The sequence below is a fragment of the Aquarana catesbeiana genome, linkage group LG06 (genome assembly GCF_042186555.1).
Source record: "Aquarana catesbeiana isolate 2022-GZ linkage group LG06, ASM4218655v1, whole genome shotgun sequence".
In the NCBI taxonomy this organism is placed as follows: domain Eukaryota; kingdom Metazoa; phylum Chordata; class Amphibia; order Anura; family Ranidae; genus Aquarana; species Aquarana catesbeiana.
In genome coordinates this window covers 110,605,912-110,630,551 of record NC_133329.1, presented here as the reverse complement: position 1 = coordinate 110,630,551, position 24,640 = coordinate 110,605,912, and the positions used below count along the sequence as shown (strand labels likewise).

The window sequence follows — 24,640 nt, the reverse complement described above, 5'->3', positions numbered from 1 at the left end:
TGGTTGCCTTTAGTAAATTAACCCCAATGATGGCAAGATCAAATGCACTGAAGATTTATTTTTTTATTTTTATACAGATGTTCAAACAAAATTCTAATTGTATATGGGCAGCTTAAAAACCTGTGTGTGGAGGGGGGGTTAGAGACTATAAACCAGGTGCATGATTTCCTGAGACTTAGTATTTTACTATAAGATTTTACCATTTGACTGATACTTATATTTAAAGGTTTCAAAACTGGCTCTATCCTAATGACCTTCTTGTTGTACAACATAATTGAATTACACATTTGTCAGTAATACTTTCCATGTGACCATTTCATTCTCTGCAACAGAGCTTCTTGTTTAAGAATGAATCAGTTCTGGCTGAGAGTTATGGGGGGGGATATGGGGTTATGGAAGGGGAAATCAGCCTTCCAGGAAATGCATCCTTACTTTAGGTTTTTTTAGAGAACATCTATCTACAACCAGCGCCTGAGCAAGACTCTCCAAAGAAGGAGGGGTGCGTTGGGAAAAAGAGGAAAGGGGGTGGGAAACGCAGCGACACAAAAACAACCATTTCCTCTGCTCCGAGAGAGACAGTTAGGAAACAAATTAACAGAATCCCATGCCAAAAATATATATATCCGTAAAACAAAAACTTCCTATCAGCTGCTGCCTGCCCCAGCCTCTCTCTCCCTCTGTGACTCACATCCATCTCTCTCACTCACACACACTATCGGGATCTCGGCTTTCATCCTCCAGCTGCTGCAAGGAGATCCAGCACTTTTTACTCCTCAAATTCACATTTTTCCTTGAAATGCTCCTTCCATATCTGCAGGCTGTTGCACCTCTGCTCCTTGAGTGACTTTAACTGGCAAGCCCTTGGTTTGTGAGTGGATAGAAAAGGTCCACATCTGGAACACATCTGTTTTCTTGGGGCGTGGGAAGAAGAGAGTCTGATTTCCACTGTTCCTGGGGGCTCTTAGTTGGTGGGGTCCAGACGGGAATGCAGTTGCATCTTCAAGTGGAGGAGGTGGAAGTTGCATTGCAGGAGTGTGGATAGAGCAGATACTGAACATTGTTGGATTCTCCCCTATTTCATTTCCCTTTTCATGGGACTTTTAAGCCAGCTTGCCTGGCAGTGCCATTCTTGGGGGGCTCTCGCCTCTCAAAATGAGTGGAGATGTCCTCTAGCTGCTCCTGACCCTGTGCCGTGCAGCAGGGCTCGCCCTACTTAAGTGAACTTTTTTGGTGGTGACAGGCTATGGGCATGCAAAAACTAGTGGTGGTTGCTGTGGCGGTGGCACTGGTATCCCTTATCCTGAATAATGTGGCTGCCTTCACTCCAAACTGGGTATACCAAACCGTGGACGAAGGACGCAAGCGTACGGTCGGGCTGTGGAAGATGTGCTTGTCAGGAAGAGAAGTGAGCACACGGCCCGGACATGGAGAGGAGAGAGTGTGCCAGTCAGTTGGCTGGGGGTCAGAGCCATCTGGCTTGCAGGAATCCCGGAACACAGTCAAGTGTAAGTATAGAGTTATAAGTGTTTAAGTATTCATCCTACAGTTGTTTTGTTCATAAATTCACAACCAGATATTAAAATAAATATCACGTTCATTTTTTTTTTTTTTTTTTTTAATTACTGTTAATTGTCCATTTGCATACCTGGGGGGGGGGTGTGCTAAAACTGGAGCATGCCAAATCTGGTGCAGCTCTGCATGCAAACCAATCAGCTTCCAGGTTTTATTGTCAAAGCGTAATCGAAGAAGCTGAAGTAAGAAACTGATTGGCTACGGTGCACAGTTGCACCAGATTCTGAGTTCTCCAGTTCTAGTAAATCTCCCCCCCCCCGTTATGTCATCTTGAAATGACACCATTAAGGAGTGAAACAACCTCCTTTGCCAACTGTATTATCTATTTTGTTCCATTTTCTTTTATTGTGCCCCAAAGAACAGAAGTCTCTACTGTGCCTAGTATTTTAACATTGTGGCACTGAAGTGGAAACTATCACCCGTGTATATGGAATGCTCTCCTAACTGTTGTCAGCACTCTAGAAACATTCTTTATGTATGAATGTGAGTTAGGGACCTTAGAGTGTAAGCTCCTTGAGGGTAGGGACTGATGTGAATGTACACTGTATATGTAAAGCGCTGTGTAAATTGACGGCGCTATATAGGTACCTGAAATAAATAAATAAAATAAATTCTTTAGACACAGTTGTGTCTACAGTTTTCTTTTGGCAATAAGCAGTTACTACTTGGACAAAGTGGGCAAGAGACAGAACCTATGTCAGGTTTTCACCTGTAGTCTGGGTTTATGAGATTTGCCTTGACTTCATGTTGGGACAGGAAGTGATGGGGGGATACAAACTGCAATATAACACTTTATTATTTATTAAAAGTTAGAACCTCTGACTGGTAGTTATTACTATCTGTGTCTTATATAGTTAGTTTAAAGTCCATCTAGCTCAACCAATACATAAAATTTATTAAAAAAATAATAAATTGAAAACCTCCATATACAAAACCCTCTACCCACTGTTGATCCAGAGAAAGACAAAAAAAAACCTCTTAGACCTCTTTCACACTGGGGCGTTTTTCAGGTGCTTTAGCGTTAAAAAAAGCGTCTGTAAAGCATCTGAAAGAAGCCTCATCTGCAATAACAATGTGAAAGCCCAAGCCTTTTCACACTGAGACCCCTTTCACACTGGAGGCATTTTTCAGGTGCTTTAGCATTAAAAAAAAGCGCCTGAAAGAAGCCTCATCTGCAATCCCAATGTGAAAGCCCGAGTGCTTTCACACTGGGGCGCTGCGCTGGCAGGACGTCAAAAAAAGTCCTGCAAGCAGCTTCTTTGCAGCGCTTTTGTATTTTGGCCACCGTGCGCCGATGGCCCGAGCCCTTTCACACTGCCAGCGCCCGAAAAACGTCTGAAAAACGCCCCAGTGTGAAAGGGGTCTTAAGCGGCGCTTTACCAGCGTTTTTCGGGCGCTGGCAGTGTGAAAGGGCTCGGGCTTTCACATTGGGATTGCAGATGAGGCTTCTTTCACACGCTTTACAGGCGCTTTTTTTAACGATAAAGCGCCTGAAAAACGCCCCAGTGTGAAAGGGGTGTTACAGCATAGTGCAATTTGTTCAAACAATTGAAAAAATCTTCCCGATCCCCTAGGGCAGTAATGGCGAACCTTGGCACCCCAAATGTTTTGGAACTACGTTTCCCATGATGCTCAACTACACTGCAGAGTGCATGAGCATCATGGGATATGTAGTTCCAAAACATCTGGGGTGACAAGGTTCACCATCACTACCCTAAGGTAATCCAATGTTCCCTGGATCAATGACATCTGATCTTCCTATACCAGTGACAACTGCTCCCCTCATTTCTTGTCCTGCTGTCACAATGACTAGCCAGTTACAGCTTATAAAAACGTATACCATTTATAGAACTTATGAAGTGCCATACAGAAAAAAATGCAGGATTTTTTGAAGGCTCATTCAACTTGAAACTGATATTTTCGGTTTTAGTTGATGCTGCAGAGTCAAGTCACCCCATTGGTGAAGTGTTTTTGCTGGAATTTTCCAGCACACCTGCTGCAGAAATAATGAAATGGTCCCATGCTCCCTGCTGGGTTATTAATCCGTTTTATTTTATGGAATAAGTACAAAATAAACTGTGCTAAGTGGAAGGAGAATATGCTGTAATGCTTTCCAATGTAGCATGAAAGGATGCCTCTATGACATGCATTTGCCTGTTACTGCTTACTTCTGCCAGTCAATTTTAGCTTCACTAGGGAGCATCACAACTAAAAAAGTTGCTGGGTATGCCCTCTTTAATATAACCTCATATACTGGAAGCCCCATGTCTGTAGATAACTTTACCAGGAATTACAAATGTATTTTCACTGGCAGAACTTTTTAATGTCCCTCAAGAGCTGATTAGGACCAACAGGAGAAGGAAATAAGATGAAGTTTACTTCCGAAAATTTGCTTGATTTGCTTGCACTCTCCATGGCAGAATTCTGAACAGACTAGCAACTATTTCTTTTTACAAGTTTTGGCTGTGTATTAGCTTTTGTATTTATCCTGCGTTGTGATGTGCTGCTGTGGAAAAAGGGTCATGTGCGTCTTCTGGTCTGTGCATTGGCATCCCATTCATCACAAATGCGCGATCTTAACAGAACATCCATTAACACACTGCATTACTGTGAAAGGGCCCTTAAAGGAACGTGTGCCAAGGTAGAAATACCCGAGCTCCCATTAATGTGTTCTTTAAGGTGCAAGCTCCAGGAATGAGTCTTTGTTCTCTACTTGGCTAAACTAACTGCCTGGAACAAGCATTAGTATAACTGGTGTTGGGATACCTGATAAGCACATGTTTGTCCAAGGTCAGTGACTCTGGCCCTGTTGGAACCACCTGGCTTGACAAAACTCAAATGAAAAATTGAAGGAGTTAGGTGGAAAATTGCCAGCCAAACAGTGACTGCATCCAGTCAGATGCAGTCTCTGTTCAGGTATTTTGTCAGCCACAGGTTCTATGGCTGCATGAATACAAAAGCCAGCAGAGCAGATTCCTCTATCCACACTGTTTAGAGTGGATGGAGGAATCTATTGATCAGGCTGAACAAGAGAAATCTAGAAGTGTATGAATAACTAAAGGATAAGTCCCAGAAATTGCACTTTAAAATAATTTTTCAATAGCAGCTCCTATATCACTATACTGACCAATCCCCATTAAAAGAAACTACACAACACTATTATAAAGGTATAATCATGCCGCACATCAAAGCACAGTACTCATAGCAACCAATAGGCATTCATCTTTTACTGGTGTGACTTCAGTTAAGTGAATTCTGAGTGGTTACTATTGGTTAGTGTACTTTCTCTTGCATCATTTACTGAATAAGCACAAATAAGCCTTAGGTTAAAAAAAAAAAGTAACTGCATTCAGAAGCTTCCTTATTCCCTGTCATTTTCCTGAACTGGAATGATGAAGAAGACAATCCATAGCTGTCACAGATTTCCACTGACTTTTCCTGAGCTGGACATTTAATATGCCATGTCCATGAGAGTACTGACAGTAACAAGCTAAGACACAAAAACATAACCAAGAATTGTCCCTAGAAATCATTTAAAGTGTCACTCGCTATATGATGACCACTCATTAAACATTGCAAGGAGCAAAGTCAGAGTGCAAATTGCAGCATTGCAAAATAAACCAATCACAATGAACTTTACTGAAGTCAGATTGGTGCGAGATACAGTCTGACTGGGTACTAGGGCGTTTAAATATTGCTCCTTCCAATATTTCATAGAGTGAGCCAAAAGATAATGGTATGGCAAACAACCATAGTCCTCCAGATGAGACCCAACTGCCTGCATTTAAAGTATAACTAAACCTAAGCTAAAAACATCTTGTCTAGGGTTTAATACTGCGAAAAATACTGATCTTTTTTTTCCACATACATTTTTATACTTACCTTTTCATTCCTTGACCTTCACACAGCTCTTTCTCCTGGTGGGTCCCTCTTCACACACACACACGTGGTCAACATATGAATGCATGTCCCCCAATGACGAAGTGGGACAGGTTCACCTTCAGATTTAGCAGGTCCAAAACTTGAGTGACAAAGTAGTTCCTGCATAGATGTGCAGTGAGCCCCCTTTCACACTTATACGACTTGTCCTGATCTTCATGATTTTGAATGACTACCATTCATATTGGCACGACTTTAAGTCATGCCGACTTCAAAGTATTTCCTGCACTACTTTTTTTCTGAAGTCGTATCAAAGTCGGATTCTGTATTAACTGATCCGACTTTGGCATGCGACTTGTGCATAAAGGGGAACTCCACGCCAATTTTTTTTTTTAAGAAAAAACCGGCATGGGTTCCCCCTTTATAAGCATATCAGGCCCTTCGGTCTGGTATGGATTTTAAGGGGAAACCCACCCAGAAAAAATGGCGTGAGGTCCCCCCCAAAATCCATGCCAGACCCTTACCTGAGCACCAGCCTGGCCGGTCAGGAAAGGGGGTGGGGACAAGCGAGCCCCACCCCTACTTCTGAGCCGTACCAGGCCGCATGCCCTCAACATGGGGGTTGGGTGCTTTGGGGCAGGGGGGCGCCCTGCAGCCCCCCCACCCCAAAGCACCTTGCCCTCATGTTGATGAGGACAAGGGCCCCTTCCCGACAACCCTGGCCGTTGGTTTCGGGGTTTGCGGGCGGGGGGCTTATCGGAATCTGGGAGCCCCCTTTAATAAGGGGGCCCCGAGATCCCGGGCCCCCCACCCTATGTGAATGAGTATGGGGTACATCGTACCCCTTCCCATTCACCTGGGGGGAAAAAGTGCCAATAAAAAAACACACTAGACAGGTTTTTAAAGTAAAGTAATTTATTAGGCAGCTCCGGAGGTCTTCTTCCGACTTCTCCGCTCTCTTCTCCCGCAGTCCGGTGTCTTCTGCAGGCTCCTCAGCTATCTTCTTCCTTCTCTTTTACTAGCGTTGGCCCGGTCTTCTCCGTCATCTTCTTCCCTCTTCTCTTCTTCCGATGTTGACAGGAGGCTCTCTCCCGCTGTAATGCAGTGTGCGCAACGATTTATATAGGCATGGGGCGTGGACACCGGTGACCCCGCCCCCTTATGACGTCAGAGTCCCATCATGCCCCGGGCTGTGACGCACAAGTCGCACAAGTGTGAAAGGGGTCTAGCCAGGTAGTTTGCCACTGGTAGGGTCACCAGGTAAAAAAAATAAAGTAAAAAAAAGCCTGAAAACAAATGTAGCCACTACATTTACTGATGGCTAAGCTGCAATGTATCATTTGATGTTTAGATATACTTTAGTAAGGATAAAAAAAAAAACAATGGAAGTAAACTTCCATCTTTTGCTTTTACCTATAGGTAGTGTAAATATCTCCTAAACGTGCACTGTTTAGGAGATATTTCGTGTACATACAGCCAGTGACATCACTGGCGAATGTGCTCTGGAGGAATGGCCAGCCGGGCCGTTCCTTCAGAGCCCCATGTACGGGAGTGACGTCATCGTGGCTCCGGCCAGTCACAGAGCCGGAGTCCGCAAACTCAGAAGTAAGACGAGTGAAGAGGAGAGCGCCTGCAGCGCTGACATCATGGAAGATCTTCATTGTAAGGTAAGTTTAACATAATGTGCTAGTATGCGATGCATACTAGCACATTATGCCTTTACCTTGCCTTTACTCGCTTTAAGCAAACCATGATGGGGACTGTTTTACCTGTTTTAATGAACTGCTTTGGGTGGGTTGGGACTCTTTATTACATACCAGTTCTCTTTGTATTATTTCAGTAGATGTAAACCCTAACTGTGACCTTTAGTTTGCTAAAGCAATGTATATAGTGTTTGTCAAATAAAATACTTTTTTCGACTTTTATCATTCTTGATTGCATTTCAGTGCTGCTGATCTCTATCATGCATTTTAAAAGACGTTTGGGATTTAAAAAAAGCAAAACAAACAATTCGATCCGATGCTGCAACTTTCCCCTGGCGGCTTTGCATTGAGAACTGAGCAATAAAACACAGCTGATCGCTCAGTTCTACCACTCCGCTCTGAGCAGAGAGCCATGACTGTCAGTCAGCGGCTCTCTGCTCTCCCCTCCAGCGCTCACTGGAGCACTGGGCTGTGGAGGGGGTGGGAGCTGCTGGATCAGGTTCTCAGCAGATTGTTGAGAGGCTGAGCCAGGTGCCAGTCTAAGCTTCTGGGTGGATTCCGACCATATGGTTGGGATCTTTCCCAAGCCTGGACCGGCTGAGTGATGTCAGCTGAGAGCGGGTTTTAGCACGCTGTCGGCTAAAAACAGGTCGGCAGAACGAACTGCACTCTTGTGATCCATAGGAGAAGTATGGCCAAAAAAGCTTTGGCCATACTTCTCCTTTAATGATGTCTGTATGGCATTTCTCAGGGTGGGTCTACCCTGATGGTGTTAACAGTGGATCATGCTTGCTTAAAGTGGTTGTAAACCTAGTTACACCACTTGTACCTAAAGGTAAGCCTATAATAAGGCTTACCTGTAGGTACTGTAAATATCTCCTAAACCTGCACGGTTTAGGAGATATTTACCATATACGCTTGCGCCAACATCATCGACGCATGCGATGTGAAGAAACAGCCCTCCGCGTCGTTTCTTCACAGCAAGTGCCGTGACTGATGGCTCCTGTGCGCATGCTCGGGAGTGACGTCACGGGACTCCGACCAGTCACAGAGCCAGAGTACGTGGCCCCGGAAGGAAGAGTGGCGAAGATGGATGCGGCCACCAGCGGGGACAACGTAGGCTTCGTTTGCAGAAAAGTGCCACATAATGGGCTAGTATGCGATGCATTTATGCTTTTGCTTTGGAGGGGAAAGCAGGGGAAAATAGAGGAAGTAAAACCCATCAGGGTTTACTTCCTCTTTAATTTGTGTTGAATTGGTCACTTTAAGTCTCCACCATGAGAAAGGATGGCAATGCAAGAGCACAAATGGGAGACAGTGGACCATGCGTATGTAATGTGTGTTAAAATAATCACTTGTAGTTTTTATGGAAGCCTGTGTGACAGCACCTGATCTCAGTTGGGAGATGGACAGTGCATTGTGATTATGCCCTGCTTAGGACATAAAGTGTCTCGGAAGCGGGTGCCAGTAATATCTGTTTGACAGTGCGTTGTCACCCTAGAAAGGGCCTGAACAAGGATTATCACGGGCAGGATTGCCAAGTAATAATTTAATGAAAAATGCAGATTAATAAAAAAATTAAAAAAAAGGACTTTACGTGAAATTACATTGAGATGTTATAGCTTATATAAGCTAATAATGATTGGGTTTACATCCACTTTAAATACTGCCCGGTGCGTCTAGACCAGCATAATTATTACAAACCAATTACAGAAAAATGTCTATAGGAATTTACCCAAGACATCTCGGATTACAGCTGTGCAAAATTTTTCTTCATCTCCTTTAAACACCCAGGAGATAGGAGGCCTAGTCCCTATCCAAAGTGGTTTAGGATTTAACCCCTTCCCAGCCATCATTTACTTAGTTAAAAAAAAAAAAAGGCGGCAGTAAAGTTGTGCAGCTCTCATGAGCCAGGAAAGAGTTACAGCAAAAATGCACAGCATGCATTAGGTCACTAGTAATAAAACATTCATCATCCACTTTCCTTCCCCCTCCGCTGCTCCCCCAAAGGTCAAATACCACATGTACAAAGCTGTGTGTAAAACAGTGTGCAGCTTTGTAAAGAGCATGTTACAGGATAGTGCGCTCTACACAGGCCAACCATTCCAAGCCAGCTCTGTGTGTGAATGATCGCTTTGCGCCTTTTCTTTTCACAATGGTTTTTATTATGTTCCACAAGGTATATGGGTGTACAATGCAGAAGTAGCTATATTCCGTAATAACTACAATCTCAGCCAAGTTAGAAGGCAAAATACAAGTGAATCATACTCATTCCTTAATGCTTTTTTAATTTGCCATTGGCGGTTGGACTGCTGATTATTGCGCTCAGAACTTGTGGTTGAGATCAAACACCAGTATCTGGAAAAACGTGGTTATACCAGGTACATGAACTAAGGAAGTAGACAGAAAAGCAGGGAAAATAGCTGACAGATAAAAAGTAGAGGAGATAGCGGATAGCCGACCACACACAGCTCAAATTTTGGTCAATTCCAGCTGAATCATCTGAAATTCGAGTTGGCGTGGCTCTCTTGGCACCACCTGGCTCAACAAACTTCAATTGAAAAATCGAAGGAGCCAGGTGGGAAATTGTCAGTTGAACAAAATCCAGTTGGGTACACTCACTGTTTGGGTATTCAGACAGCGACAAGTGTTGTGGCTGCCTCAAAACCATAGCTGGCATTGACGATTCCTCCATCCATGCAGTTTAGTCCATTGAGCTGAACAATAGAACTCTAGTCATGTATGGCTAGCCTAAAGCTGGTCAATCATGGTTTGAATTTTGACAAATTCCTGCTAAAATGGTTTACATTTGTTCTGTGGGTGGCCCTGTTAGTACCAACAGGCTGATGGAGGTTTACTCTCACATTCTGTCTGGCAAAATACTTTGATAAAAGTAAAATTTCGACAGAGGGTTCGAATCATTCACCATGTTAAACAAATAAAAAAAATGGCTGAGTGTACAATTGAATCTTATTAATTTGTATGTAAACCCTAACAATGAAGTACTGTTAACCTAGTGTCACATCTATGCGGTTGCAGTCGATGCGGTTTTCTGGCGTGTACTGCGTTTTAGAACACACGCACATTTTTCATGCAGTTTTCATGTGTTTTTTCTTTCTCTTTAACAAACCATGAATAGCTGGTTGTTAAAGAGCGGGCTGAAAAGCCAGCCGCCGCGTCCTTAACAACCGATGAGTCATCAGCTGTCAGCGGGGTTCCCTGATCACTGCTTAATGTAAAAACAAGAATTGCCGGCAATAAAAAAAGGGGGAAAAAAACGCACCCCCGCTGACAGCTGATGACTGATTTTGGGGGAGGGCCCCCATATAAATTTTTTTTAAATGTTATTAGTGGGTTCCCCTCAAAATCCATACCAGACCCTTTGTCTGAGCATGCAGCCTGGCAGGTCAGGAAAGGGAGGGGATGAACGAGTGGCCATACCATACCAGGCAACATGCCCTCAACATATGGGGCACCTTGTCCTCAGGTTGATGGGGGCAAGGGCCTTTTCCCCACAACCCTGGCCGATGGTTGTGGGAATCTGTGGGAGGGGGGGCTTATCGAAATCTGGAAGCCTCCTTTAACAAGCGGGGCTCCAGGAAAAAAAAAAACACAGGTTTGAACCTAGACTTATGCTAGCCATACTGGCTGGAATTTCATCTGATTCTTACTGAATATATGAAGGTTAAAAGACTGAACAGGACTGTGCTACAGCTTTCAGGTTTGAGATTTAGTAGAGCTTCCCAGGTGTTTTTCCAAATATTTTATTTCCAGTACTGTGTAAAAAAATTGATGAACGACGATCCAAAAACTTACTTTTTTGGACAGGTCCACCAGATGTGCAGGGGTGTGCACATCCTCAAAAGCACACTGTGTGTCTTTTGTATAAATTGTTTAATAAAGCTAGGTATCTAAAGCTTAAAGAGAAAAAAAATACTATAAAAAAAAAACTTACTGACATATTCAAAAAAGAGGGCAAAGCATTTACAAATGCTGACATTTGTCGGTTGCCAATTTGGAGGGGCAATACCTGTTTTGGAACCAAATCCTTCTGTCCCTAATATTTAAAGGCTTAGTCCATCGTCCTTCCATTTACCCAATGTGTGGGGTTCTTCTCCTTGCAGCATTCTGTTTTCTTTTAAATTAAGCAAGACTGTGCACGGCTCGCCCGAACTGTATGTCATTCATTCACAGATCCATTCACAGGTATCTGTAGATGGAAGACTACAAGTCCCATCTGCCACTGCGGCGGAGGGACATGTAGATCTCAAAAAGGGCACAAGTGTGGTAACATCACCACATTTGCAGTCCATTGATTACTTCCTCCAGCCCCATAATAGTACGTCCTTACGAACCTGGGGCTAGGGAAAGAGTCTGCAGAAGCCTGTGCATTGCACCATGATGCACTGGTCACAGATGCAATGCTCTGCAGGCCGAATGCAAAAAATAAATAAATGCAATTTTTTGCACTTATGAATGTGCTCCCAGTTTTCTGAGATGGGAGAGGGCCCCATTATACAGCACATATAAGGACACACCAATACCACGCCCTCCAGATATAAGGACCATGAAAAATTTAAGAACAAGAAATGATTGTACAAACCCACGAGAGCTTTTATCACCACTACTTTTCCTTTATACTAGAATAATGGAATCATTTAGAGGTTGGATGAAAGTGCAGTAAAAGACATTTGAGTGAATTCAAAATTAACTTGAAAAGAACTCAGTTGAAATCAGCTAAATACATTCCAAGTGCGTCAAAACCTAGACTAGAAAAGCTGATCTCCTGTCTGCAAGTTGCAGAGATCGTCCCTTCTCTGTGTGATAACAGCAGTCTCTCTGCAGAGGTCCAACAAACTCCCTGCTGAATTTAGAGCTCCCCTATTCAAAATGGAGCCTTGCTAAGTATAGAGCAGTTGATCTGAATGTTGGAGCAAGAAAAACGCTGTTCACATTACAGGAGCCAAGAAACAGGTTTTCCTGGTCTGGTATAGACCTATTTAGTTATAGCATGCAAGGATACAAAGCTACATAGTGTACAAAAAGTGATCTTAAAAAATCCTACAAATATACCTGAGAGTTAGTGGGAAGGCAACATTACAGAAAGGGCTGCAGTTTTCTTTTACAATTATAGTAGGGTTATGATCTTTAGGCATGCACACTAGTATTTTTTATAAGCTTGTGTGCATGGAGCCTAAAGCTGATGTCCATGTTTCATGTCACTTTAAATAGTTTTTTGGACCAAGCTGGTGCAAATGAACTATTTGCTTCACTAAGTGCTGTAATGTCTGTAAGTACTGTATGTACTGCATGTAACTTCAGCTACATACACTACATAGTGCTGGGTTTTGGCTGTGAGACAGAAACTTCCCGTCTCACACCCAGAACAAAAAACTGAGTTTGGCTGAGCGGCGCTCAGCCATTCATAAGCAGCTTTGTATTCTGTGAATGAATACAAAGCTTCCCCTAACTGGCAGAGTCTGAGAGCGTGACGTCATCAGCCTGCCTCTCCCGCTCAGCCACTCAGAGGAAACTTTGTATTCATTCACAGAATACAAAACTGCCTATGAATGGCTGAGCGCCCCTTTTTTTAGGTGTGAGATGAGAAGTCTCTGTCTCATAGCCAGAAACCAGCACTGTGTACTGTATGTAGCTGATGTTACATGCAGCACATACAGTGCTTATAGACACTGCAGCACTGGGCGAAGCAAATATTTAATTTGCACCAGCTATTTAAAGTCCAAAGCTGAAATTAAGCCATCAACTCAATAATTCCTTGGCAATATCCTTTATTTGGCTACATCATATACTGTACACTGGATCAACGCTGATATATTTTGGCTATTACAGCCTTACTCATGCTATGAGCAAATCTGTAATAGCCAAAACATGTCAGCATTGATCCTGTGTATATAATGTAGCCAAATAAAGGATATTACCAAAGAGTTATCAAGTTGCTGGCTTCATTTCTGCCTTGGATGTTCGAACATGTTAGTGGGGATCCCCCAGCCTGAGCACCGAATCTCAGAAAGTACTTTTCAATTGTGCAGTTGAGCTTGGATATCTTCTCTGCTTGTATAAACTATTTAAAGTGACATGAAACATGGACATCAGCTTTAAATATAAAAAGGTACTCTTGCCAATAAAGACACCCTGTCACCAAATTTAATAAATTGCAGGTAAACGCAAAATTAATGCAAGTATTTTAAAGCTAAAATTGAGCTAAAAACATTATTTTTTTCTCTGCAGCTTCAGTTTCATTACTTACCTGTAACAAAGTGTGCCCCACAATGTGCAAGCTGCTTGAATCTGGCCGCCCTGTCTTCTTCCTGCTGCTAAACTTCTGGCACTGTGGGGGTTAACAGCTTCGGGTCTCCAGGCTCAGCTGCACTAAAGATGATCCGACGGGGACACGTCCCCTCCTGCCCTCTCCTCCATTGAGAAAAACTCTTTCACTGATTACATTGCCTGTCACATTGTCTCTGAATGGGGAAGAGAATCCTTTTACTGATTCCCCCAATTCGGAAATCATGTTACAGGAAGTGTAATCAGTCCGAAAAAACTGAGGGCAGGAGGGGGCGTGTCCCCGTTGGTTCATCTATAGTGCAGCTAAGCCTAGAGACCTGAAGCTGTTAACATCCACAGCACCAGAAGTTCAGCAGCAGGAAGAGGACAGGGTAGTCCCGCAGTGAAGATCTCTACAGAATCCAGTAACACATTTCACATTCACAGTTTCTGGAATTTAATGGAATTTATGTATGTATGTATGTATGTGAATGTGAGAAAAGTGCCTGTAGAAAAATAACATTTGTGTACTTGTACACCAGAAAACAAAAAAAAAAAAGCAAACGCAGAATCTAGGAATAAAATTGAAGTATTTATACAACATATCCGGTTCTTCCTTCCATTACAGTGCAGTTTGACATGATGAGGGCCTGTAATCTGATTGCCACAGTTGCCCTGACTGCCGGACAGCTCATCTTCCTTATGGGACTCATGGAGCTGCCCATCATTACCCAGGATTCCCAGTGGTGGGAAGAAGCCATCGCTGCTGTATTTCAACTTGCAAGTAAGTACATCTGTTACTAATAACTAGTACATTTTTTTTTTTTTTTTTTTTTTTAGTGCAACTACTTGGAAACACAAGATTCTACAAAATAAAGTCATTGGGAAAAAGCAAAATACAGGGAAAAATCTTATATGACAATGTGGAACATGTACACGGACACTTGGGGCTTAATAACGTAAAATTCAGGTGTATTTCCTCACCTGAGAGTCACAGGTGCTGCATACAACTGCCCATAGAATACCTATGTATACCTGTATGCAGGTATATGGCAGTATTTGGGTATGTGTATGTACACCCCTGGATGCAGAAAGTTTGTGCCCAGGGGTCATATATTCATACACATGGGTGTGTTTACACAAGAACCACCACATGTACAGTCATAGATTTCTGTGGGGGGCTGTACGGAGCACCTGGGAGGGGAAATATGCCCAAAAGTTACTTTATACTGCCCCATGTGCCTACATGCATGAGGCAGAGTTTCCCAATACTCAAAAGAATAGATGCCTCTACTATACCTGCACTGCATCCAATATTTTGTCATTGTCTTGAATTCAAGTGATGTATGCATATGTGGAGAGAAACGCTTGGTACAGACAGAAGTCTGTAAAATTTTTTTGCCTATTACTATATTGCTTGGGTTGAAGATGCCCTGCAGTGTGCATAAATCAGGTACAACTGAACCCAATGAAATGCTAAGTTCACCTTTTTTTTCCCCCTAAATTCCAGCTCCCCTACAGTACCTTGAAAAAGTAAAAAAGCATTCATACCGCTTGAAATGTTCCACATTTTGTGTCATGTTACAACCAAAAACATAAATGTATTTTAATGATATTTAATTTGATAGACCAACACAAAGTGGCACATAATTGTGAAGTGGAAGGAAAATGATAAATGGTTTTCAAAATGTTTTACAAATAAATCTGTGAAAAGTGTGGCGTGCATTTGTATTCAGCCCCCCTGAGTCAATACTTTGTAGAACCACCTTTCACTGCAATTACAGCTGCAAGTCTTTTTGGGGATGTCTCTACCAGCTTTGCACATCTAAAGAGTGAATTTTTTGCCCATTTTTCTTTGCAAAATAGCTCAAGCTCTGTCAGATTGGATGGAGTGTGTCTGTGAACAGCAATTTGCAAGTCGTGCCCCAGATTCTCAATTGGATTTAGGTCTGGACTTTGACTGGGCCATTCTAACACATGAATATGCTTTGATCTAAACCATTCCATTGCAGCTCTGGCTGTATGTTTAGGGTCCTTGTCCTGCTGGAAGGTGAATCTCCGCCTCAGTCTCAAGTCTTTTGCAGACTCTAACAGGTTTTCTTCTAAGATTGCCCTGTATTTGGCTACATCCATCTTCCCATCAACTCTGACCATCTTTCCTGTCCCTGCTGAAGGAAAGCATCCCCAGAACATGATGCTGCCACCACCATGTTTCACGGTGGGGATGGTGTGTTTAGGGTGATGTGCAGTGTTAGTTTTCCGCCACACCTAGCATTTTGCTTTTAGGCTAAAAAGTTCAATTTTGGTCTAATCTGACCAGAGCACCTTCTTCCACATGTTTGCTGTGTCCCCCACATGGCTTCTCACAAATTGCAAACAGGACATCTTATGGCTTTCTTTCAACAATGGCTTTCTTCTTGCCACTATTCCATAAAGGCCAGATTTGTGGAGTGCATAGTTGTCCTGTGGACAGATTCTCCCACCTGAGCTGTGGATCTCTGCAGCTCCTCCAGAGTTACCATGGGCCTCTTGGCTGCTTCTCTGATGAATGCTCTCCTTGCCCGGCCTGTCAGTTTAGGTGGATGGCCATGTCTTGGTAGGTTTGCAGTTGTGCCATACTCTTTCCATTTTCGAATGATGGATTAAACAGTGCTCAGTGAGATGTTCAAAGCTTGGGATATTTTTTTATAACCTAACACTGCTTTAAAAACATCTCCACAACTTTACACCTGACTTGTCTGGTGTGTTCCTTGGCCTTCACAATGCTGTTTGTTCACTAAGGTCCTCTAACAAACATCTGAGGGCTTCACAGAACAGCTGTATTTATACTGAGATTAAAATACACACAGATGGACTCTATTTACTAATTAGGTGACTTCTGAAGGGGATTGGTTCCACTAGATTTTTAGTTAGGGGTATCAGAGTAAAGGGGGCTAAATACAAATGCACGCCATACTTTTCAAATATTTATTTGTAAAAAATGTTGAAAACCATTTATCATTTTCCTTCCACTTCACAATTATGTGCCACTTTGTGTTGGTCTATCACATAAAATCCCAATAAAATACATTTACGTTTTCGTTTGTAACATGACAAACTGTGGAAAATTTCAAGGGGTGTGAATACTTTTCCAAGGCACTGTATGTACCAATATACTATTAATTTACCTCTGTTGCAGCAAAATAAAAGCTTTCTTTGATTTTTAGAACAATGCCTTACCTTAGCCACTAGTGTGGTCCATCTTCATGAATTCCTGATATGTAGATTCAGGATGTAAAAACCAGTAAGGCTCGGTTCACACTGATGCGACATAGGATTCCGACTTGTGAGACCCCAAGTCGGATTACGTGTGAAATTCAATGTTTCCCTATGAGAGCTGTCTTAACTGATACTACACAAGCCTGTCCAACTTTAGAAGAGGTTCCTGCACTACTTTGGTCTGACTTTGATACAACTTTAATGCCACAGAGTGTAAAAAGTCACATCAAAGTTGGACTCCAAAGTTGCACTGAAAGTCGTGCGACTTTGCAGTCAGGCTAGTGTGAACTGAGCCTAAGACACTGGAAGAAGTTCACCAGCTGACCTCATTAGCACACATACCCTGCACCCATCAACTATGTTTGCATAATTAGATTGTACAATCTCTGTACAATTTCCTTTAGGTTTACCCAAACGATGGAGATGGACCCACCTATCCATCTATTCACTCTGTATCCAATCAGGCAGGTCCTTGCACTACATCAGGGGAGTCCAACCCGCAGCCTGGGCCTGTCTGGAGAGACAATGGGGATGCCGTGAAAACATAGCAGTTGTGGCAGCCTACGCTGACAAGCCAGGCAGAGAGATGCCGGGGATGCTGTGCAAACATAGTTGATGGGTGCAGAGTGTGAGTGAACTTTTCTATGGAACACAACAGGGTCTAAGGTAAGGCCTTGTTCTAAAAATCAAAGAAAGCTTTTATTTTTTTTCGCCAACAGAAGAACATTAATGTTATATTGGTACATCAGGAAGCTAAAATTTTGAAAAAAAAAGGTAAGCTTAGCCTTTAAGGCACACTGCATTATCTTCTAATACCCAGGAGCTAGTCTTCATTAGGCATACAGGACAGTGAAGCAAAAGCCCTGACGAAGGGGGGGAGCCAAAATTACCCAAAACACATTTTCTGTACCCAACCATGATAACCAATAAAAGGCATTAAACAAGCTAAACTTGATCATTGTCTTGTACCAGGTGTTTCTCATCACACACTTAATGAACCAAAACAGACTAACAGAGGAATGATATATGTTTACTTAGGATGGTTCTTTCCTTTTTTGAATATTTTTTTTAATAGTTATAATAAAATTTGCTATACCATTTATACCTACTGTAGCTGTGTTCAATAGTGTGGTCGACTGTTGTGTTAAGGGATTGGCCATTTTTTGTGAACGGTGACAAATATTTGCCTAGTCTTCGCTAATTTACCACTACGCATTACAGGAAAAAAAAAATTATTATAATAAAATGCAGAGGACCCGATGAAAGATTTATTATCAATTCTTGGTATTAAATCCATGAACACCTGCAGTTTTCAAATGCAGGCCCGCTAGTTTATGTAATTAAAATAGTTTCCATTATCTCAGTAGGGTTTGCACCGGGACCCTTTAAGCTGCTTCCTCAACAGTTTTTCTGTCCTGTGCCTCAATCAGTTTTTCATGTCCGAGCTTTCAAGACCCAGTTTGCATAACAGGTAGTAACAGGCATTTCCTCCTCCTGTATGGGGACATCCTGGCGCCCTCCAGTCTCTGTCCCTCGGCCCAGCGTTCACAGCAGACTGCAGCACAAAAAAAGGAAGCTAGGGGCAGGCTAAATATAGCATTGGGGAGTGTGCATGCTGCTGTGTGCCAGGGAGAGACAAAATAACAACACACAGCGCTTCCTTCCCAATAAAAACAGGCAGGATAACCGCAGCCAAAACGCAGAGAATAGAATGCTGCCGATCGCCGCTTCTCGGCCCTGAGCTGCTGTCCTGGTATGAAATCATTCATGGATTCAAGGAACCTAAGAGCATACTCTGAAGGTCACAAACAATGCTAAATTCATAAGTGGGGGAGGCAGAAAATGGGACCCAGAGTTGAGCCGCCAAAACGGTGTAGCACATAAAAATAGAAACAGAAACAGAAAAGCGTTGGTGCAAAAAGACCAAATGCGTAAAGATCTATATTTGTGCCAGTATTGACAATGTAGTCAAGGGGCCCCAGTAGGTTAAAATAACAGTAGCTTTGAAAAATGTTGCTTAACCACATAAAAGGACCAAGCCTATTTCTGACACTTGTTGCTTACAAGTTAAAATCAGTATTTTTTGCTAGAAATTTACTTAGAACCTCCAAACATTATATATATAAAAAATTTTAAGCAAGGACTCTGGAGAATAAAATGGCGGTCGTTGAAGTATTTTATGTCACACGGTATTTGCGCAGCGGTCTTTCAAACGCTTTTTTTTTTGGGGAAAAAATACACTTCACTGAATTTAAAGAAAAACAAAAAAAAACAGTAAAGTTATCAACTTTCACAATATACAAAAAAGTTGGGCTGTTACGCCGAGTAAATAGATACCTAACATGTTACGGTTTAAAATTCACTCGTGGAATGGCGACAAACTACAGTACTTAAAAATCCCCACAGGCGACGTTTTAAACATTTTTAACAGTTACCAGTTTAGAGTTACAGAGGAGGTCTTTTGCTAGAATTATTGCTCTCACTCTGACGATCGTGGCAATACCTCACATGTATGGTTTGAACACCGTTTACATTTGCGGGCACAACATATGTATGCGTTTTCTTTGGTATGCGAGCACGTGGGGCGCTTTACAAATTTTTTTTTTTCTCGTATTTATTTTGTTTTTACATTTTTTACACTGTCCTTTTAAAAAAATAAATCAGCTGTCACAAGGAATGTAAACATCCCTTGTGACAGTAATTGGCAGTGACAGGTACTCTTTATGGAGGGATCTGGGGTCTGAAAGACCCCAAATCCCTCCTTTGCATTTAAAAGTATTCAAAATGCCAAAATCTGCATTTTTGAATACTAGAGATTTTTTTAATATCGGCGCCGTTGTCAGCCTAGTAAACCGGAAGTGACATTGCTTCCGGGTTACTACATCAGAGACCCGATTGAAGCAGACCGTGCCGGACTTCAGTCCCATTTGCAGTTTGCGAGAAGCCATGTGGGGGACACAGCAAATATATGGAAAAAATATTGTCTGATGAAACCAAAATTGAACTTTTTGGCCTAAAAGCAAAACGCTATGTGTGGCGGAAAACTAACACTGCACATCACCCTAAACACACCATCCCCACTGTGAAACATGGTGGTGGCAGCATCATGTTGTGGGGATGCTTTTCTTCAGCAGGGACAGAAAATCTGGTGGCTTTCGTTCAACAATGGCTTTCTTCTTGCCACTCTTCCATGAAGGCCAGATTTGTGGAGTGCACGACTAATAGTCGTCCTGTGGACAGATTCTCCCACCTGAGCTGTGGATCTCTGCAGCTCCTCCAGAGTTACCATGGGCCTCTTGGCTGCTTCTCTGATTAATGCTCTCCCTGCCCGACCTGTCAGTTTAGGTGGATGGCCATGTCTTGGCAGATTTGCAGTTGTGCTATACTTTTTCAGATTATGGATTTAACAGTGCTCCATGAGATGTTCAAAGCTTGGGATATTTTTTTACAACCTAACACTGCTTTTAAACTTCTCCACAACTTGATCCAACCTGTCTGGTGTGTTCCATGTTGCGATTTGTTCATTAAGATTCTCTAACAAACCTCTTAGGGTCGGTTCACACGGGCCAACACGACTTACAGCGCGACTTTGCAAGGCGACATGGAGGCGACTTCAGCGTGACTTTGAGCAACTTACAACACGACTTAAAGTTGCCTCCAGGACAGGCGACTTTGGCTGTGGCCAATCACAGAATAATCAGCTCTCTGGGAGGGAGGGGTTTGCCTGGGTAAACTATTTTCTTTTCCTGTAAAGTCGCTTCAATATAGATGAGAGATCTGACTTGGAGGCGACTTTCATTGAAATCTGTGGGTACAAGTCGCCTAGAAGTCGCCTTGAAGTAGTACAGGAACCTTTTCTGAAGTCGGAGCGACTTCAGTAGTGTACATTAGGACGGCTCTCATTCACTTCAATGGAATTTCTAAAGTCAAGCGACTTGGGGTGACTTGAGGTCTGACAAGTCGGATCCCAAGTCGCGGTAGTGTAAACCGAGCCTTAGGGCTTCACATAACAGCTGTATTTATACTGAGATTAAATGACACACAGGCTATTTACTAATTAGGGGAATTCTGAAGGCAATGGGTTCTACTATATTTTAGTTAGGGATATCAGAGTAAAGGGGGCTGAATACAAATGCACGCCACACTTTTCAGATATTTATTTGTAAAAAATTTTGAAAACCATTTATCATTTTCCTTCTACTTCACAATTATATGCCACTTTGTGTTGGTTTATCACATAAAATTCCAATAAAATACATAAAAGTTTAAAATAAGTTTTTTGTTGTAACATAACAAAATGTGGAAAATTTCAAGGGGTATGAATACATTTTCAAGGCACTGTAGGTACCTAACATGTCGTCCTTAAAATTGCACATGCTCGTGGAATGGCGCCAAACTATGGTACATAAAAATTTCCATAGGCAACTCTTTAAACATTTTTACAGGTTACCACTTTAGAGTTACAGAGGAGGTCCACCACTAGAATTATTGCTCTCGCTACAATGTTCGTGGTGATACCTCATATGTGTGGTGCAAACACCATTTAAAAATGTGGGCACGACCTATAAATGCTCCCACTTCTGCGCGTGAGCACGGGGGGACAAGGGCGCTTTAAAAATATTTTATCTTATTTTTTATTTTTACACTGTCCCTTTTATTTATTTATTTTAATCACTTTTATCCCCATCACAAGAAATGTAAACATCTCTTGTGATAGAACTAGGTCCTGTTTATGGAGACATGTGGGGTCAATAAGACCCCAGATATCTCCTCTACCCTGGAAAGTATGAGATCAATAAAAAAAAAAAAAAAAAAACATGGCAGTGTTCTTTGCTAGATTTTCAATTTTTGAATAATTTTTAGAAACAAATTAATTGGTGATTTGTGACTTCTATCAATAAAGCAATTTATTGTAGCTAAATTTAGCAGGCTTGTGTGTTCCCTGCTTCTAAGCACACTGACCACTGTAGTTTGTAAAGAAGGAGATTGAACAGCGAAAGCCACAATGAAAATTAGAACCAGTCAACAGTTAAGTCATTACATTCACTTTTATGCCCCGTACACACGGTCGGATTTTCCAACGGAAAATGTGTGATAGGACCTCGTTGTCGGAAATTCTGACCGTGTGTAGGCTCCATCACACATTTTCCATCGGAATTTCCGACACACCAAGTTTGAGAGCTTGCTATAAAATTTTCCGACAACAAAATCCGTTGTCGGAAATTCCGATCGTGTGTACACAAATCCGACGCACAAAGTGTCACGCATGCTCAGAATAAATTAAGAGACGAAATCTATTGGCTACTGCCCCGTTTATAGTCCCGACGTACGTGTTTTACGTCACCGTGTTTAGAACGATCGGATTTTCTGTCAACTTTGTGCGACCGTGTGTATGCAAGACAAGTTTGAGCCAACATCCGTCGGAAAAGATCCATGGATTTTGTTGTCGGAATGTCCGATCAATGTCCGACCGTGTGTACAGGGCATTACACTCAGCTTGAGTCAGTCCTGGTTCACACTATGGGGTTGATTTACTAAACCTGGAGAGTGTAAAATCTGGTGCAGCTCTGCATAGAAACCAATCAGCTTCCAGGTTTTACTGCCAAAGCTTAACTGAACAAGCTGAAGTTGAAAGCTGTTCCAGTTTTTGTAAATCAACCCCTATGAATCACAGTAATCGCACCGCACCACAATTCACATGCAAATCAGTGCAATGCAATTTGAGCCCATTCTTTTTGAACAGGGTCAAATCGCAGCGCATTGTACCAAAGTAGTGCAGGCACCAATTTTAGAAATGCACAGCAACCGGTTGTTTTGTACCATTGCGATCTGGTGCAAGAAAACGCACAGTGTTTGCGACCTGCGTTTGGAGTGTCGTTAACATTGCACTGACACCTGCTGCAGATTGCAAGGTGCGACATGAACACGATGCAGTAAATGCGCATGGGTCACCGGCAATGTGTTGGAAACTGTGGCATATTTTTGCTGTTGAAAAGGGTGTGGCCCAAAGTGGTGTCGGATCTGAGGAACTTTGTAGGTCTAAATCAGCCTCTCTCAACACAGAGGAACCCTTAAAATAACTTTCTGGTGTAGGGGAACAGCTGCTAAAAATGACTAAATCTACAACTCATGATACATTAGTGTTCAGAGCCGTTTGAAGGAATTTGGGGTCCCCAAGCAAAATGGACATGGAGGCCACCCGCACGCACGCGAAGCCTACAGGAATCACAGCATAGCGATACAGTTTCACTAACACTTTATATAAATAAAAAAGGTTTACAGTGCAAATACTGCTGTTGCATATAATGTGCATACAATTTGAACATTTTCAACAATTGAACATTTGCAAAAAAACACCACTACCATAAAATCAAATATGGTCCACAACAATTTACAAAGCAGAGAAAAGACTCTACAGTAGAGTGTACTGTAGAGTCTTTTCTCTGCTTTGTAAATTTTTGCAAAAAGCTTTAATAAATATTACCGGATTCAAAAAAGAAGCAATAAGATGGAAATGGGATGGTACAGAAAGAAGAAAATGGAAAGAAAGCTATGGTCATTGTTTTTATTATGGTCAGCAAGCTACCATATTTTTATTACTAAATGGGTCTTGATGACTGCCTCCCCCCCTCGCTACTCCCCCCCCCCCCACCCGTGTTCTTCTTAACCCCCCTCCCTACCGCGTACCGCGTGGCAGGAGATTCAGTTTTCTGTTCCGGGCCGGCCGGACTGAAAGGAAGTGAGCACTCAGTGTGTGCACTTTCTGTCAGTCTGGCCAGGAACAGGAAACTGAATCTGCTGTACCGTGCGGACTGCAGGAGGAAGGAAGAGGAGCTTGGCCATGCTACAGGCTGCAGCTTATAGGAAGCGGCGGCCGGCGGCACGGCTGGGGCCCCAGGCCAGCTCGGGGCCCCAAGCAATTGCTTGTTTTGCCTGTCCTGTCGTGACAGGCTTGAGTGTGATGGTCAGTGAGAAGAATGCTCCGTACACTTGTGGTCATTGGGAAGAATTACCCTCTCATGGAAAGCTAAAAAGATCAATGGTGTCAGTGGGAGTTTATCTCAGAGGCAGAAATTGGCCATTGTTCAAGGAACCCCTAGCAACCTCTGGAGGAACCCTAGGATTCCATGGGATCCTCTGGTTGAGAAACCCTTGTCTAAATGATATAGAGAATGTTCGACAAGGATGTGAGAGAATGTGGTCACTGGTATAGAAAGTGAGAGGACCTCTTCTCACCAGGAACACAGACAGCAATATAATGTTGACATTGGTTCTAACCATTCTCTATTCTATGAAAATTTGCAAATAGACTTGAAAACTGTATGGAAATTAAAAAAAAAAATCCAAAAATATGAAAAGCTATATCTTGACTGACTTAAAGACATATGAATTGCAAATTAACCTTCATCATTCCTATCCCCTTGCAGGTTTTGTTCTGGTCATTGGATTGGTGACCTTCTACCGCATTGGACCCCACACCAATTTATCCTGGTCTTGTTACCTAGACATCGGTGCTTGCCTTCTGGCCACTCTGGCAGCTGCTATCCTCATATGGAACATACTCCACCGCTGCGAGGACTGCATGGCTCCCCGTGTTATTGTTATCAGCCGTACGCTGACCGCTCGTTTCCGCAGAGGACTAGACAACGATTACGTTGAGTCTCCATGCTGATGACAGCAATGAACAGGCATTGTCTGATGATAATGATCATTAATCCTTATAACTGTATCCAAAAACATTCAACGAACGTGCAAATGATTCCATTAGTGTTACCTAAACAAATCTGCATCATTTTATTTAGCTATGTGATGAGAACAAAACACAAAGCCTGGTTCTAAGGCGTACTCACATTATTTAAAGATGCTTTGCTCATGCAACCACCTATATACATAGTCAGACTTCTCAGGAGTTATTGCTATTGGACTAATTTAGGATACAAGTA

The 24,640-nt window shown here is 42.5% G+C and overlaps 2 protein-coding genes across 2 annotated transcripts in view; one reads left to right on the top strand and one right to left on the bottom strand.

The window, feature by feature from the left end:
• IFT140 (intraflagellar transport 140) overlaps positions 1-24,640 on the bottom strand; it is a 205,630-nt gene that overhangs the window by 56,455 nt on the left and 124,535 nt on the right. The gene's annotated exons all lie outside the window — the stretch shown is intronic.
• On the top strand, positions 1,113-24,618 carry TMEM204 (transmembrane protein 204). The gene is made up of 3 exons (XM_073636681.1): positions 1,113-1,505; positions 14,068-14,223; positions 24,125-24,618. Exons 1-3 carry the CDS (start codon positions 1,244-1,246, stop codon positions 24,367-24,369), a joined length of 663 nt encoding a protein of 220 aa, XP_073492782.1. The 5' UTR covers positions 1,113-1,243; the 3' UTR covers positions 24,370-24,618.